At 42.0% G+C, this 17,535-nt stretch overlaps 1 protein-coding gene across 1 annotated transcript; it reads left to right on the top strand.

The window, feature by feature from the left end:
• Nucleotides 1-590: 590 nt before the first annotated feature.
• Nucleotides 591-17,062, top strand: TMPRSS3 (transmembrane serine protease 3). The gene is made up of 13 exons (XM_032196861.1): nucleotides 591-608; nucleotides 1,682-1,823; nucleotides 3,637-3,747; nucleotides 4,571-4,687; nucleotides 5,794-5,917; nucleotides 7,038-7,163; nucleotides 8,138-8,181; nucleotides 8,907-9,072; nucleotides 10,594-10,763; nucleotides 12,191-12,286; nucleotides 13,391-13,533; nucleotides 14,552-14,704; nucleotides 17,042-17,062. The coding sequence occupies exons 1-13, from the start codon at nucleotides 591-593 to the stop codon at nucleotides 17,060-17,062; spliced, it is 1,431 nt and encodes a 476-aa protein (XP_032052752.1).
• Nucleotides 17,063-17,535: the final 473 nt, after the last annotated feature.

Genomic DNA, 17,535 nt, shown 5'->3' with positions numbered 1-17,535 from the left:
GAGTTACAGCTAGCAAAGTACTTCCAAAACATTGTACAATATTTAATTAACCCCTCTTAAAATGCTCTCTTTGCCATGAGTGCACAAAAAAAAAAAAAAAAAAAAAAAAAAAAGGGTAAAAGAAGTGAAAGAGGAGCAGCATCTGCCCAAGGACCTTGTTTGTGGATGAGAAGAAGCACCTGGTGCTTCTGCCTCCTGCCACTGAGGGCTGTGGGCAGACTCCTCAGCTGCACGATTTCTGATAAAAGATGATCAAGCCCAAGCTGGTGTGGTTTAATTTCTGTGGTGTTTCTTTGCTTGGGAGGTTACAGAAAGGTTTGCAAATACTGCAATATTACCTTACACTCTTTCACTGATTAAAACACATGCTGAATTTTTATCACCCCCTTTCCATAGCCGTGCCATCCAGGGCTACCTGATACCCGTCCCCGGGTCGGGTTTCACAGGCTGCCTCCACAATGCTGCATCTGATCAGTGACTGAATGGGCAGCCTGGGGGAGACCTTTCCAGAGGAGACTGGCTTAGCAAGCGTGGGACTTCCTTTCGGCTTCTTTTGATAATGAAGAGAGAAAACAGTTTTGCTTTAAACTATGGCTTCTCAGGAAGAGGTGAGTGAAGCTTTGGGAGGGCGTGATGTCCTCTAAATAAGTGACACATCTGTGTTTTGCTCTCATGTAGTGTACTTCTCAATGTTGCTCTACTTCCATATGAACAACTTATGCACCAGTGACAAGTTTTTTAAATATTTAAAAATCATGCACAGCAAGCTGTCCTTTTCTCTGCCTTAAAGCTAATGGTTTATATGGAAAACTTAATTTATGTCCATTGAAATATACAGTGAAATTTATCAAATGAAAGTGTAGAAACCTTATTGCAGTGGTTTGCTGAAAGGTGAAAAGACATTCCAGGTGATTAAAGATTTGTGTCACCAACAAAACGCATATACTTTGCCTAAAATGTGTCACTGTAAACATTTTCTGGGACTGACTTTGCAAGCACCTATAGCACTTTTACAGCTTACCAACTCCACTGTCTTTAGCAAGCCTGGACCTATATCACACTATTGTGAGTTCAAAAACATTTGTCACTGATAGTGTTCAGAACCGGAGCCAGAAATTAGAACTTCAAAACTATTTACCGTAAGTTCTCATGTAGCCCATTTTAATCATTTTTTCAGTGTGTAGTAGGTGATCAAATGTTTTCTCGGGTAAAATTCAGTAGGCCCATGCATGAGGTTGCTGACAGGTGCTGTACAGGTGTCATGTGCTTTTCCATCTTTCTCTTGTTTCTGATTGTGATTAAGGAGCACCTCACAGGGAATATATTGAAATTTAAGGGAAGACATCTCCAGTATAAGTTATTTAAATTAGCTACAGTGCTTAGATGAACTTGAAAATAATTTAAATTCAGTGGTTTGCTGGTTAATTAATTATAAGAGCTTCTCTCATGGAGTACATAAAATTTTATGAAGTGATTTATTTTGGGCAAAAACAGCATTCTTGAAAGTGTCTCCCTGGATTCACTTTGTATTTTTACATTCAAAAAAAAATTAACAAAGAAAGCATGAAAAAAACCTAAATGTTCCTTCTTATAATGAGGAGGCCATCAATTTTTTTAGGGTGATAGAAAAAAATGCTTAAAAATTGTCTTTTTTTTTTCTTTTCTTCTCCTGTTGATCCAGGCACAAGAGACAAATCCCACTACTGGAAGTCTTGAAATCATCTCTGTTGCAGAAGATGAACCTCCAGTACCAGAAATTCACTTTTCCTTCAAAAGATTTTTCAGCATACAAGTGAGAGTTGACCCCAGTGCAGATGGATCTGGTAGGGACACGGCATAGCTTTGTTACCTTTGTAATCTGAACAGCTAATGTAGCCTTGCAAAACTACACTTGCACACTCATTCAGAGAAAGCAATTACTTAGAGGAAGAAACACAACCTCACTCCCCCAGCTGTGAGATTTGCCACCGTATTAGCAGGTGATGACATCTTGTGTCTGCTTGCATGCACAAGTGTTTTTCACAGCCAGATTATTCAAACACTTCAGCCACATAGAAAGTATTTGCCCACACTTTTCTGACATGATTTTCAGTGGATTATTTGAAATTTTATCAACTTGGAAATCAAGACCATTACAAAACCCGAATATACAATGTATTGGCCTTGGAGGAATAACACCAGTGTTTGCTACTTCCCATAGGTTTCACAGCAAAAATACCCAGTAACTTCAACAGAGGCAGGATGAACATCAAGGGTGAAGATGAAGCAATTTAATTTTACAGTACATAGCTAATACAATTATCTAAAATTTTTTGCATACTACGTACCAACTCCATCGTCAAAAACAGCTATTCAGCTGCTGCTGGGAGGGGCTGGGTAGGCTGGGATTTACTTGCGATTCTATAACCACTGGGAGACACTCATCATCCTTGACTGATTTTAAGTTTCTGCTTATCTCAGACTCAAAGCTTGAAGAATAAGTGGGTGAAGAGCTGCATGAAATAAAATTGAAGAAAAGGTTCTGCCATCTCTTTTGTGTACTTGTGTGTACAGATGAGAGAGCTGTGTGTGCTATTTTCCCATAGTTTGCACTTTGAATATCAGAATACATTACACACAAGTGAACCTTTCATTATTTTCATTGTAATCTGTTCTCTTCCTGATTCACAATGCTGCTAAGTTGAGGTCAATTATGGAGGTGAACAGCGAGCAGGACCTGCTCATGAGATGTATTCGGCAATTACTGTTGGTGTCTATTTTAACTTTAGATGTTGGTGTCTATTTTAACTTTTAACATATTTTTTCCTGAAAACTCAATCTCAGCCTTGAGCCATTACTTAGTTCTCTCCTTTTCTTTATAGAAAAACCTTGGCCATATCACCTTTTCCCACATTTTTCAAGCTATCTTATAATTTGGAGGTCCTATTTTTGCAACTATTTTTTTCCTACCATTTTCAATTAACCTTGCTTCAAAGTCCAAAAGCAACTTTCTTCCTTCCTGTCTTGAATACTATTTATTAGCTAGTCCTCTCTTCTTTCCAGTATGCCTGCTCATGTTTGAATCTTTAGGACTCTGGAGGAACAAAGTTGGTGCATGAGGTAGTACGGAGTGGTCAGAGCAGCATCTGAAAGGGGCTGTGGCTGGAGGGAGCACCAGGACCATGACTTGGTACAGGCAAGAATCAGATATCACACACAGGAAAGGTCATAACAAGGAGAGTTCATCCTTTCATCCTCATCAAACCAGTTCATCCTTTGCTATTTCCACTTAAAGAGTTTATTAGCCCATTTGAGTGTTCTGAATTCTTCAGCAAGTATATCAGTACCATGCGCACAGGTTTGATTACACAAAGCAGGTCAGAATTTCATTTTTCTTCAGGGTTTCATGTTTTCAAGAGAGGTGTTTGCATACTTTTAAGGCTCTCAGTGTGATGTAACTCATGATAACCAAAACTGAAAGCTCACGCTCTTGGTGGCATTGAGGACAGACCAATCAAGCTCTGTACAAGTGTGATTCAAATCACAAAGGGCAAAGGGGCAGTTACAGCTTCATCTAGTTGAATGTTAGATAAATCTTCACTGCAAACTCAAGCTGTTTTAACATCACAGAATCTGTTGTCTCTGTTTGGTTTCTAGGAGATATCGAACCACCTTCAATGTGCCATGTTTTAATCTCCCCAAAATACCTTCCATATGTTTGTGTTACAACCCTTCTAGTAATCCTAGCAGTTGCCATTGGCCTGGGTGGTGAGTACAATTAGTTATTCATTAAGTTCTCGATTAACCATTCAAATTCTTAATTTTTCATGAGCCTTCTACTTAGAATTGAATTAAACTGCAACCGTGGCATGCTTACTGAAGTAAAAAATCTTGTTGTTTTGATGGCTTTAAATTTTATTTACATGTATGAGTAAAATAGATCTACCATTCATGAGAGGGTTGGTGTAATATTTAGGACATAAGGGAACCTGCTGCCCTAAGAAATCTTTCTTCAGTCAAATTTCACTGATTTGTCTTAGGTGGTGACCTAAGAATTGAGAAACCAATTTAATGTAATGTGCATAGTTTTGTCCTGTAAATCACTTTCTTTAAGTTTGGTTTCAAAGAATTACCAAACTTTCCCCTACAACAAACAACCTCAATGAAGGAAAGAGAACAGGATGAGCTCAGTTGTGGCTGGAAAGTGTGACCTGCCCAGGGGCTGGTGCCAAATATGTAGGTGGCAGAGCGGTGCCTTCACATCTGCAGCTGGGATGAGCGAGGGTCTTCTTGCTTTGCTGGTGAGGAGCCAAGGCACACAGAAACATACCCTGGAGTGGAATGTAAACTGGGGTAAGGGAGCTGTGAAGGAGCCAGCATAGACAGCAAGGCCGATTCATCCAGCATTTCATCACTAATGGATGAGTTTAGCAGCACTGACAATGTTCAGGTTGTATTTCAGAAGTTCCTAGGGAACAGGAGCTGCCTTTTCCTCAGCAAGACAGAAATATTTACAGATAATGAAAGCCAGAAGTGCTAAATTAATATCCAAGTGTGTTTTCATCACATTGTTTTCTTTCATTCTTGCTAGTCGAATACAACTGCATTGGGAAGTTTCGCTGCCGGTCATCCTTTAAGTGTATCCAGAAGTCAGCCAGGTGCAATGGTGTCTTCAACTGTAAAGAAGGAGAGGATGAGTACGGATGTGGTAATTCAGATTTGGTTATAAATCCCACCTACCTCCTCCTGTAGCGTTTGGCATATTATTTAGAGATATGTGTTGTAAAGAATTTCAGTGAGACAGAGGAAGATAGAGACTGATGGATTATCTAGATCAGGACTTAAGGGGAATGATCTCTTTGGGGTATTGATTTACAGCTTATGAGAAATCAGACTGCTTTTAGGATAAATGTGATGGTTGCTGAACACTGCTACTGCCATGTTGAGCATACTTCTCAGTTAAAAGTCTAGATGTTGTTTGACCGCTAGCACTTCCTCTGTTTGCAAGGCATACTTCACTGCATTACAGTGTGCGTATATGTATATACAGCACTCTCTGCGTTCACTGTTACACAGTTGTGCTGTGCCAGTTGTGAAGGTTGCAAAAGCCTGTTGTTGTCCTATGGGATGTGGAAACTGGCTTTTGTGTGCTGAGTACTGTACCATTTGCTGTTGCATGCGTGAATGTATTTCCCCACACCCGAATTTCTCTTTGTAATGGTTTATGGCATTGCAGGGCATTTAAAATGGTCCCTCCTTGTCCTGACTGTGGTGTTTCCAACAGCCAGAGAGAAAGGATCCCAATGTTTGGGAATAGCAGAACTGACTTTTACATCAGTGTACTTGTAATTGTGAGTCCTGCACCTGCTGTCGAGGAGGCAGCATGGCTTGAAGTGGTGTTATCTCCCCATCGTGGCTCAGCTCCTGCCACCAGGCTGGCACAAAGAGCCACCTGAAGGATACTTGCTGGCAGTGGGGCACAGACAGTCCCTGCGAGCTGGGTTCCCAGCCCGTGCATCTTTGCTCTCCCCAGCCCCTACCTGCCCATCAGCTCAGATGTTCCAGCCCCATTGCAGCAGTGGGAAGGGTGCAGAAACCTCCATGGGAGCCTAGGGGCTGTTGTTGTTTTAAAAAAAGAAAACATAGGAAAATTCCATCAAAGGATCCAAGTGATAAAAAGAACAAGTAGTAAAAACTGCATGAACCAAGAAATGTGGATGCCACAGTGGTGCATTGCATGGCTGTGTACACGTTGTGTACCCAGTGGTAATCCTCTGCAGCTCACTCAGGGTTTTCTTTCTCTGCATCTCAAAGTCAGGCTGAGTGGCAAGAGAGCGGTGCTACAGGTGTTCACCTCTGGATCCTGGCGAACTGTCTGCTCGGATGACTGGAAAGCAGAGTATGGAAATACTACCTGCAAACACCTGGGTTTCTCAAGGTATGAATGTAAAACAGAAGAAACTTTTCCTGACATTCTGAACAAACTCTGAGGTTTGCAGTCTTTCTAATGAAACCTTGTGTTGGTCTGGGCTATAAAAGAAAAAGTGACTTAACAATCCGCCTTTGTGAATAGTTGAGTATTCAACAACACAGTTGAGGAGGTTGGGTTAGTTGGTTATGTTTGAGGAGGTTTGGGTTGATATGGAAATAGTCCTTAATATTTGTGCATCAAAAATGACTTTTACTCCTCATTTACTCCTATAAATCCTAGATGACAGCTAACTACAATGATTTGGTTAAATCTTCCCTATGGGTTGCAGGTACCTGAATCCTACCCGTCTCTCTATTAACTACAACCTGTTGGAAAAGCACTGAACAATGTATGAGCATTTACCATTTCTTTCACTTCCTCAGCAGAAAAATTGCATTTAGAATTGGTGTCATTAAATCTGCTAGGAAATGTTTTCCACTTCCCTTACTGAGGCCCAAGCTAGGTCCACCTTGCACTAGGGAAGAACCTGATGAGGCAGTTATCACAGAATCACTGAATAGTTTTCAATGGTCTGACCTGATTCCTGGAAAAAAGCACCATTTCTTTAAAAAATTTTCACACAACTGAGAAAGAGTTTGGAGCTGTGAGTTGCGTTATGGTGGTGTCACATTGATTTCTGCATATTATATTTGCAATATAAAGGTTCTTTGAATATGTTCTTTTTGCCTTTGTGATAAGGTACGTCTCAATTGCTCAGTGCAACAGACAAGAAAAAATCATCCTTCCTCCTGAAAAATATAACTCTAGGAAAAGGAGACAATATGCAGTGTTTCAGGAAATGTGCCAAGCAGTTACAACAAGAACTTTACCACAATATTAGAATTAAAATTTACCCTCTCTATCAGTTCAATGCCTCTCAGTATGTGTGACTTCCGCACCTGATTATGTCAATAGTACACACACGTTACAGAAAGGGCTTCTTGGAGAGGGTAGGATTGCTTTACCAAGTGTCAGAATCCGGTCACTGTGGTTGCTGAGCTGGATTTTCACTAGAAGAAGTGTTGAATTATTCAGAAGGATTACTGAAAGTCTGTCTGACGGAGCTGTGTTTATGGTTTATTTGCAGTTATGTGAGTTCAGGTTACCTGCCAGTGACTGCAGTCGAAAAACAGTTTCAAAGACATTTTGTATCCCTCAGCCACTGGTTATCAGCTGATCAAGTGACGTCCCTGCACAACGCAACAAACCTGAGGTACACTTCATCTTCTTGGTTGAATGGCAGAAAACCAGGCTGTTTCTGTAATGACAGGAAGAGAGTAATTAATAGAAAGGGAACTACTAACGGTTTGAGATTGTTGCCTATTTTTTCTGGCATGCAGTCCTTCATAAATGAAACTGCAACAGAGGCAGTTCAGGTTGGGGGTTAGGGAAAGGTTCTGCACCCAGAGGGTGGTCAGGCACCGGGACAGGCTCCTCAGGGCAGTCAGTGGTCATGGCAAGTGGTCAAGAAGCGTTGGATAATTCTCTCAGACATAGGATCTGATTTTTGTATGGTCTTCTGTAGAGTCAGGAGTTGGGCTCAATGATCCTTGTGGGTCCCTTCCAACTCGGAATATTCTCTGATACTGTGGTGCTATGATTTGTGATGTCAGGAATCATAGACCATGGTTCAGTAGCAGTTTAGTTGGAATACTAATTAAAAATCCAATCCAAGGCCCATTACATTCAAACACAGGCTTTATAATGCTCTATTTGAAAAGCCTAGTTGTCCCATCATTCCTTTACAGCAAATGGATAGACACCAGGCACTTATCTTTCTCTACTGTAGAGCAGTTTCTTTCAGTTTACATATTCCTAGATACTTCCCAGTGGGCATATGAACCCTTTATGGTGCATTTCTTTATCTTGACAGCTGCTTGCTTTTCTTAGCTAGTTTTCTCTGAGAAGCAATCTATGGATCCAAGGAGACTACAGATCACATTCTGATGAGCCTCCCCTCACAGAAGGGTGAACCACTCTTCAGCAGGACAAAATATGATCTGCAGACTCCCAATGGTGTCTAAGCTCCTACCTTACTCCAGCTAAATGTCTTAAGTAGATTGGATGAGTATATGACTTTGTGTCTCTCTTAATATATGGGTTACATATATTTAAGTGCATACAACTGTATAGGAAAAAATGGTATTCTTAAACTGGAACTAATACTGCACTGTCTCTTCATCTTAGAGAGGAATGTACTTCTGGCAATGTAATCATCTTAAAATGTTTGGGTAAGCATCAGCAAAAGTGAAAATAAGAAAATAAATCTGTCCTTCTTCATCTACTGCAGGGCAAGAGGTGGGAAGAATTGTATACAAAGGGGAATAACATCAGTTTTTCACACCCAAGAAAATATTGAATTTCTTACATAATGTTTCAAAGAATTTCAGGAAGCTGAATAAGCTGGCAGGGCAGATTTGGAGTATTAGGCAGTAGGAGCATTTTGGTGAGAATCAGAATAGGAAGCAGACATTTAAGGATTGTGAGTTCGGTCAGTGGGCTGATACCACAATTCCAACTCTTTTCCAACCCCCCCTGCCCCAAATTGCAATACAAAAAGTCAAAAAACAGCAGCAAAAAAAATCACCAAGGGAGATGAGAGGCTTCAGCCTGCTTATGTGGGTTCCTGGGCACCTATACATTTCATGGGCAGAGCAGTTGGTTTCATGGCTCAGCTGAGCACTATGTCTGCAGGAGAGAAGATGTGAACTCCATAGTCCCATATCAGATGCCAGGCACAGTGCTGCAGGAACAGGAGGGTGGAGATGAGACCTCTGGGGCAGCCCCAGACCAAGATGTGGGCTGTAGGGTAGGGGGTGGGGATGGAGATGGGCCTGAGGATGGTCCTGCTGCAAAGACCACCTGGTCTTGGGAAAACTGGGAGGAGGAAGGCTCAAGGTGACAAAAAAATGTGTCTGTGTTTCCCCCATAAACCATAACCTTTGCTTTCTGGCAGCATGTGGGACACGGGCCAGCTATGGGCCACGAATTGTGGGAGGAAACGCATCCTCCCCCCGTCAGTGGCCCTGGCAGGTCAGCCTGCAGTTTCACGGGCACCACCTCTGCGGAGGGTCCGTCATCACCCCTCGCTGGATCGTCACGGCTGCCCACTGCGTCTATGAGTAAGTCCTGAATCGTGGTGTCCCACTGACCCTGCTTGCAGTATATCTTTGGGCACACTACAGAAAAGGGCTCAAGCACTGTGCTTTATTATCTTCATTTAAAAAAATGCAGGAGAGACTGGGTTATCCTTATTTCACAGGGTTACTCCACAAGATTTAAACCATCTCTCCTTTTTCTTGCACTAATGCAAATCCTTATGAAAAAGAGTCTCACCAAAAAGTGATTTGAATCAAAGGGCCCAGTTTTCAAATATTCTGGGTACTCCCAGCTGCCTGGGAAACCAGCTTAAAAAACATAAATGCCAGACTTTAGGAATCTAGATCAGCAACTTTTCTATATTGCATATGAATTAATAGCTTGGGAGGTTTGTACTTGACTGCTCTGGTACTCAGAAGATCCAAACTAAATCACAAGACTCTTTTCAATTTGACAGGATCAAACAGCTGTAGTTAAGAGTTATAGTGTGCTTAATGCCCTTTACCACGTATTCTTTGAAAGGCTACTTTGAGGTGGTCTTTGAGGTATAAATAGATGCTAAACAATTGTTTAGACCCTTTGCTGTGTAGTAATACACATCATCTTATCTTATTTATAGTGAGGGCTATTGTCTGGTTTTGCAGTCTTGTTTGCTGCCTGTGATGCAGGTGAGCTCTTCTAGTTCTTACAAGCCCCAGAGCACTGTCACTGAAACCATTTAGGCAACTAAAATGGGATTCATCTGACCAGTTCTAGGTGCCCTCAGCATGGATGCCCTCTTCCAAGCAAGTCCTCTGGGGTGCTTTTATATCCAGTGGAGAGCGGATACAGAACAGACAAATCCCACTCCTAGATTCTGTTTAGAGCCATGTGCTGCCATTAAAACAATTACTTAGGTGTTAAGCATTTTAGGACTTTTGTCCCCAGCTTTGTCCCCCACAACCCAGTTGGCTGTGATGTGTTCAAAGGCTGATGGAGATGGGAGCTGGCAATACAGCCCATGTTCCTGGGGCCTTTTCCTGGCACCACCACTCACTTACAGATACCATAGGTGGGGTGAAGCCAAGAGGAGAGGAGCTACTCACATGCTGGCAGCTGAACAATGGGGCTGCTCGTGAGCTGGGGACAGAGGCACCTTTGAGAAGGAAAGGCTCTGCCTTGAAAATACCTTGCCATGAGTGCCAATTCAGTTTGTCTAATGGGTGAGCAGAGGCATGCCAGGTCGTACCATCAGCAGCTGTGGGGTCACATAGAAAGAGAGACGGTTTTCTTCAAGGTATACCAATGCAAAGCTCTCATGTATTTGTAAGAAGTTGCACAGACAACATGTCAGTAAGCCACTGTGAAGCTAATATTAGTCACCTTTTCTGTGTTTTTGAAATTAGATGCAAAACATAGCCAATATTAGTAGATCAGTAAGCCAGTGCAGTGGACTGTAGTTATTTGCCTGCAGAGATTGATGTGGTTTGTAATCTCAGGAGACACGCAGAAAAAATGAGAGTTTTCTTGAAGGTTTCTCACCCTCTCTTACCTCTTTGTTTCAGCCTGTACTTGCCGAGCTCATGGAGCGTGCAAGTTGGTTTTGTGACTCAGCAGGACACCCAGGTTCACCCATATTCAGTGGAAAAAATTATCTACCATCGAAATTATAAACCCAAGACAATGGGAAATGATATAGCACTGATGAAACTGGCAGCACCGCTTGTTCTCAACGGTAACTTTTTCTGTGAGCTTCCACTTGACTTTCTCACCTCTCTAGCTAAGAGTGGGCAGGGTCTTTCCTAGAAGAGAAAAGGAAACTCCTTAGGTCTGACCCAGGCCAGCTGGGTGCATCCTCTAAATGCAATGAGAGAAGAGCAGCAAAGAGGTACTAAGAGTGCTGTTGTGGTGGCAAGGCAGGGATCCCTGTTGAAACGACATGGCCATGTCCCCAGTGCTCCCACGTCCCCAGCCATGGGACAAGTCTCATCTGCCCCAGCAGGTGCTAGCCTCACGTGGCAGCAGAAAGCCCTCTCTGACCCCAGCATCAGGAACTCCTCTGTGCTCCATTTCCAGGCACACAGAAGGAGAACGTGATCACAAGTGCTGCAGAAAATTTCCAATCCATTCTGGTATTGGCTTGCTGAAGGCATTTAATAATGGGCAAACATTAACTTTAGTCTTTCTAAATTATTTTGCCTATCTAAAACAAATGCCCCACCTCATTTTTTTTGGACGTCACGGAGATTTTTATGTTTTTGCTGTCCCTATTCCTGTGAGCACAGGGAGGTCCAGCGGTACCCAGAGCAGAAAATCAAACTTAAATTTCAAAGAGAAGTCAAAACAATTCATACATAATTATGTATTTAAATTAAAACCACTCAGCAGAGTGCCACCTATAGCTGACACAGCTCGTGAATGGAAATTATAAATAATAATATTGTGTGAATGTAAATGATCACCCACCAAGACCAAGGGGAGGCTGGCTCTCTCTGACACATCTAGATTGTCCATTCCTTAATCAATACTCTTGAAATCCTTCTAACATCCAGTTTAAATGAAAATTCAGCTTGGATTTATTCTATTTCAAATCTCAGCTATTGTTGTATAATTTTGCTCAGGGTCAAGTTTGTGAGGCTGCCAAGAACAGCAAAGTCTCTGCACCTGAGCTGGGGGCTAGGGGCAGCCAGGGAGGCTCCACTGTGGGGGCTTGATGCTTGAAGCTGGGACCATTGCATTCTGGAGAACTGAAGTGCTAGGAATTACCCACTATAATGTCGTATCTTCCCTCCCTTTGGTGCTGTACCACCACACGAGGGACCTTTTGCTGCCATAGCAGCATGCCATGGGGGCTCCGTTGTGCCTGTCAACTGATTACAAGGTGTATTTCTTGTTTGCTCATTCATCATTTTACTGACATCCCAACACCTTCTTTATTACTTCCTGCTTGAAACAAATGAGGCCTGGCGTAGGTATTGTTTCAAACTTTGGCCACAAAGCAAAAAACTTACAGGACTGCCAAGCTATTTTATGTGGGGACTGGATGGTTTTCATAGTAAGTTCGTGGCAAGACAAACCCTGAAAGTTTTACTCAGTCATGTAACTTTTATTAAATTTAAAAGTTGTTCTCTCTTCTCTCCCTCTCTCTCTATTTTTAAATAGGTCACATAGAGCCAATTTGTCTGCCTAATTTTGGTGAACAGTTCCCAGAAGGGAAAATGTGTTGGGTGTCAGGATGGGGAGCAACTGTTGAAGGAGGTATTTTAAATGTCTGCTGTTAATTTCAGTACATTAAAACATCTCACATACAGTAAATAGAGGATTTGCCTGGAGCCTTGTTCAACATTCAATTTTGTGGAATATTGGGGGGGGGAGGGGGGAAGATGACATTCCTAAATTTTATGGTCATCCTAGAATGGGAATTCATTCTTTTACATGGGGGCAGATGAGGTAAAAGTGCTGTACAAACCCTTATCGCAAGGAATGGATGGGCATGCTCTATGAAAAGGATGAAAACCACAAATAGACAGCAGCACCATCCAGAGTGTTGTACTGAGACCTCAATCAAACTAGCTGTGTTGTTTATAACTTCAAGCATTGAAAGCGGAGCATGAAGGCAAGAATCAAACATTCATTTTTTTTTTCCAGTGAAAGCACGTATGTATTTTCAGGCAGGTTGGATGATAAAGAAATTGGATTTGTGAATAATGTTACAACAAAAAGGGATTTTTTTTTTTATTTTTAGCATGACTCACGGGTCATGTTAGTCAATAATAAATATTGAACCACTTTCAGTTGAAAGTGCTTGAATTCTCAGGTCATTATTTTCTATTCATTCTTCATTTGTCTCATTTAAAACGTTCCCGTTGTTCAGAGAACAAGAACAATATTACCTGACCTACAGATAATAGCAAAAGGTGGGAGAAAACAGAAAGCAAGGTTTACAGCATAAAAAAAGTTCTAAATTGGAAGAAGTCATTCAGACTCTCGTGAATACTTACAAAATAGATCAGATATTTGCAGATGTCGAATTTATGCACTAGTAATAGAAGAGAGTGCCCAACTAGCTTTTAAGATCACTATTGTCATTGCTTATTTAGTTTGAGGCAGAAACATATGGCTTGCAGTTTTTTATTACATACTGTGATAATTTCCAGCTCTATGCAGTCGTTAGTTACTGGAATTTGTAAGTGATGAGACATCTGGTTGCCTTACTTGTATGTTGTCATTTTAACTGCATTTCTTTCATTCTTGCTTGCCAGTTCTTCACATACTAAAACACCTTCTGTGTATAATTAGAGATTACTTTCAAAGATAGAGCTCTCGTTTGTTTGCTTTTGGTTTTGTTCTGTTTTTGAACAGGTGATACATCCGACACAATGAATTATGCAGGTGTTCCCTTGATTTCTAACGCAATTTGCAATCACAGGGATGTCTACGGTGGGATCATAACTCCGTCAATGCTTTGTGCCGGTTTCCTAAAGGGAGGGGTAGATACCTGCCAGGTATGAAAGTTTCCAAACTGCAAGTGTGCTCATTAACAGCAACGATGGAAAAACATGAGTGATAAGCTATCAGAAGGCACTCCCAGGCTTTTCTTGGGCAAACATTTGTTCTTGTGCCATTTACTCCATTCACCATGAATATATAGCACTGATTGTGCACACATTCATATGCTACAATTCCCTTCTTATATTTCTTCTGTGGACCATATCGGCTACTTCTGAAGCCAAATTTACTTAAGATATTTTTTAATTCCTCATATGTGCTACAGTGTGGTACCATCCTTTCTTTGCCCTGGCTATGGCCTCTGCACTGCACTGAATTGCACTGGGAACAGCTCTGGAGAACTGCAAGGTGCAGAAACCCTGTGGTGAAAAGCAGCCAAAACATTTATCAGAAGAGAAGCAAAGTGTGCAACTTTAGAAAAAGTAGAGGCAGGGGGAAGAGGAAAGGGTTTGAGTAACTCAGAGGCTTGTCAATAACTCATGCCTACTCACAGTAATGCAGGATCACCAAGCTAATTGTGGATGAAGGGGAAGGTCTGTGGGGCACTTCATGTTCCCAGAGTTACCTAGTCGCAATTACATGAGGAACGAGATGAAACCAAGGCATGAGGTGCACTGGTTGTCTTTGAAACACCTGTTTGCACAACTTCCCCAGCAAGGTACCCAATACCAGAACATGGCTGTTGCCAGCAGACCTGCCCAAAGGCAGCATGCTCAGTGTATGGTCCTACTCTTTGGCTCTTTCTGAATTCCCTTTTTAATTTCTGTTGTTGTGGTGGCTTGGATGCTGTTTCTGTTGTACTGTATCCTAGCTGGGGAAAGAAAAATAGGATCTAACAGTGTCCCTAAAAGGTCACCAATTTCTGCTGTAACATATGCTTATCCTAGGACCCAGAGCAGAATGGAAATAGGAAACTTTGAGTTACTGGACTATGCCTCTCCCCTCACCCTGCCAAACAGATATTCCCATCCTTTTCTGGGGCACTGACATTTGTTTTAATTCTTTGTCCTCCAGGGAGATAGTGGGGGCCCTTTAGCGTGCGAAGATATGAGCATCTGGAAGTTGGTGGGGACCACCAGCTTTGGAGTGGGCTGTGCAGAAGAGAACAAGCCAGGCGTCTACAGCCGAACCACCTCCTTCCTGGACTGGATACACGAGCAGATGGAGGTGTGGTTTTGCCCTGTCTCCATCTCTAGCTGTAGCTTTGCTCCATGTGTGCCATGCAGGGTTCAGCTCCTATTTGTCATAGCTGACCGGTGCTGTAGGGCCATGTGTGATCTGAGAGCAAATTTGTCCTGTGGAAGCTGAGGGGGAAGAAATAAACTGGAGAGTGGGGAAGGGTGTTGGCTGGAAGGAGAGGAAAGCAGAGGGAAGGAAGTGGGGGGACATTACAGCCACCTTCACCTGCCCCAGGTGATTCACAGCTTACAGGTATGCACCTATGCACAGGCTCTTAAATTTTATTCTACCTTCAAGACAAAACCATCCTAATCACCAATTAAAGTGTATGTCCCATCCTCCTCCACCCTGGTCCTCACAGGCAGAGGATCCAGCACTGCTATTCCAGCACCCAATTTGCTGGAATGAATGAGTGAATTAATGAATGAATGAATGAACAGCACTGGGGCTATGCCAGCAGCAGCAGCAGCACAGCCCTCAGCCCCAGCTGTGCTGCCATGCTGCCACATGCTGGAATCACTCCTGCCCTCATCTCGTATGTGAAATAGGTTAGACTTCCTCCTCAAACTGAAGTGCTAATGTCAAGCACTCACAGACAAGGAAATTCCCACCATGAGATTACATGCACAGTTAAAGTTCAGTCCTCTGTCTATATACTGTATGACACACACTGTTTTCACAGCCTAAATTACACACAAAGGTCTATGCTATCACATGCACATCTGCCACACAACAAAGCTAGAGAAGGCAAGATAATATGCCCAAAGCTTTAAGAGCTCTGATACTCTTTCTTTCTTTTTTATTTCTCATGCCTGTCCTGCCACCCCACCCCTGTTCCTCCCCATATCTTTGGCATTGTGTTCCCCCACATCAAACCATAGGTTGTAGAAATGGCTGATATTTTGCACATGCAAGAGAAGTGCAAGAATTTTGTATGAAAATGTCACATCTAATGAAGTAGTCAAGGGAAAAAAAATACAGCTGAATCTTTGTTTAGCTAGAGGTTAACGTTACAATTTTTCACAAAGACATCCTTCAGATTAAACATTTATTTATCCCCCATAAAAAGGACTTTCAGTTGTACCACAGAAGCACAGACACTTTTTAATACAATGAAAGAAACCAAAAGAAAGTAAAGGTAATATACCTTTGAAAACAGGACCAAGGGAATGGCAGTCCTGATCTGCTGTTAACTGCTATTGCTCACTGTGGATTGGGATTCATTTGATCTCTTCAGAAGTTCTTCTCCTTTCTTCACTCTAAATTAGCTCTTGTAGTTAAGACTCAACAAGGAGAAAGTGATCCATTTTGATCTAAGGGATGCAAAACTGCAAGATAAGGAATTTAGTCATCAAACGGTTTCTTTCTGGAAATTGGCTTTATAATTACTCACTTTTCAGGGCCAGTCATCTAATGCAGAGCATGATCAAAGAGGAGGTATTTGTGTTTTCTGATCTTCTGTTCCCTGGCTTAAAAAACGAGTAAAACATTTATGTCTCACAGATTTTCAGGAGCATGATAATATTTTGCTAATGGCTTTTTCCCTTAAGTGCAAAGGGAAGTTTTTCATTGCTTTCCTCTAGGTGGTGAAAATTAGTTCGTGTCATTTAACAAGATGTTTCTCCAATATTATGAGCAGAATTTCTCCTGTCTCCATTCTGATGATCTACCACTAGGGAAGGAAGCAAAAAAGTTTATAGTGCTAATGGGAGTGCCAGTGACCTACATACATTACTGAGATATACTGTGAAAGGTTCCCAGCCCAGATGAAAAAAAGGAAAAAATGAGAGAGAGAGAAAGAGAGAGATCAAGAGAGCAAGAAGGAAGGAAGGAAGGAAGGAAGGAAGGAAGGAAGGAAGAAAAAGAAAGAGAGAGAGAGAAAGAGCAATGGAACAACTAAGAGGAAACAAAATATACTCCTTCAAAGCTTTCTTAGTTCCCTGTATGCACTTGTCCCACATGCAGTGTCTGGCACAGTCACTAATATATTCCTCCTTCCCCCGTAGCCATATTTCTTTACGAATCATCTATTCCTGTCTCAGCCCATGTGATGCTGACAGTCAGTGAACCCAAGTGGTGACAGAAGCTGATGGCGTTCGCTCAGGTTCACAATGCTATATGACGGGAATTAGACCACATCTATTTTGAGGAGCTGGTGTATTTTTGTGAACAACAAGCATTGCCAGTCCTAAGGCAGAACTGGCTCCAGTAGCCCCCTCGTGCCTTTGGTGACTGTAGTACAGTAAAAAATGCCATTCCCTTCCAGGGTTCAACAGGCAGCAACGTGAATGTTTGAATAGCTGCATAATTTCTTTTGTTTTCTAGAGAGAAGAGCTGCAGACCTGAAGGGACTGGCAACTTGCTGGGATTCTGAACACCCACATCAAGACGCAGCCCCACAGAAGGACCTACTGCACTCATCTGGATGTCTGTTCTGAGCTGTGTACCTTCATGGGCTACTTTTTACCATTTCTTTTTGGTACTGGTAACTGTACTTAATGAAAACTGTTGCACATTCATCTTCTTTTCGATGAAAGAGGCAGTTTCATTCTGCACGATGGACACAAGCATTTACTGTCACCTCCTAATTTCACACAGAAGAAGTGCTAAGACTGATAACCCAGAATGCTGCAATTAAGTTTTGCAAGCACCATGGGTAAAAGACTACAGGAACTTCAGATCAGGTTGCTTGTTACTATTTTGGTACTTCCCTTCCAAGAACCAGACTACAAAAAGATTTTTTTTTTCCTGAAAGTATTCATGTATAAGGCCCATACTGTGTTGCACAGGGATTTTTTATAGACATAAAGCACACAGGA

This window comes from Aythya fuligula, chromosome 1 (assembly GCF_009819795.1).
Source record: "Aythya fuligula isolate bAytFul2 chromosome 1, bAytFul2.pri, whole genome shotgun sequence".
Classification (NCBI taxonomy): Eukaryota; Metazoa; Chordata; class Aves; order Anseriformes; family Anatidae; genus Aythya; species Aythya fuligula.
Note: the sequence above shows the minus strand (reverse complement) of the source record. Positions and strands in the feature narration are given on the sequence as shown.

Excerpts from the sequence above, each read along its gene's own strand:
- TMPRSS3 (XM_032196861.1), top strand. Across the intron at positions 7,164-8,137 it reads CACAACGCAACAAACCTGAG|AGAGGAATGTACTTCTGGCA; the intron begins GTACACTTCATC and ends TCTTCATCTTAG. Across the intron at positions 12,287-13,390 it reads GGGAGCAACTGTTGAAGGAG|GTGATACATCCGACACAATG; the intron begins GTATTTTAAATG and ends GTTTTTGAACAG.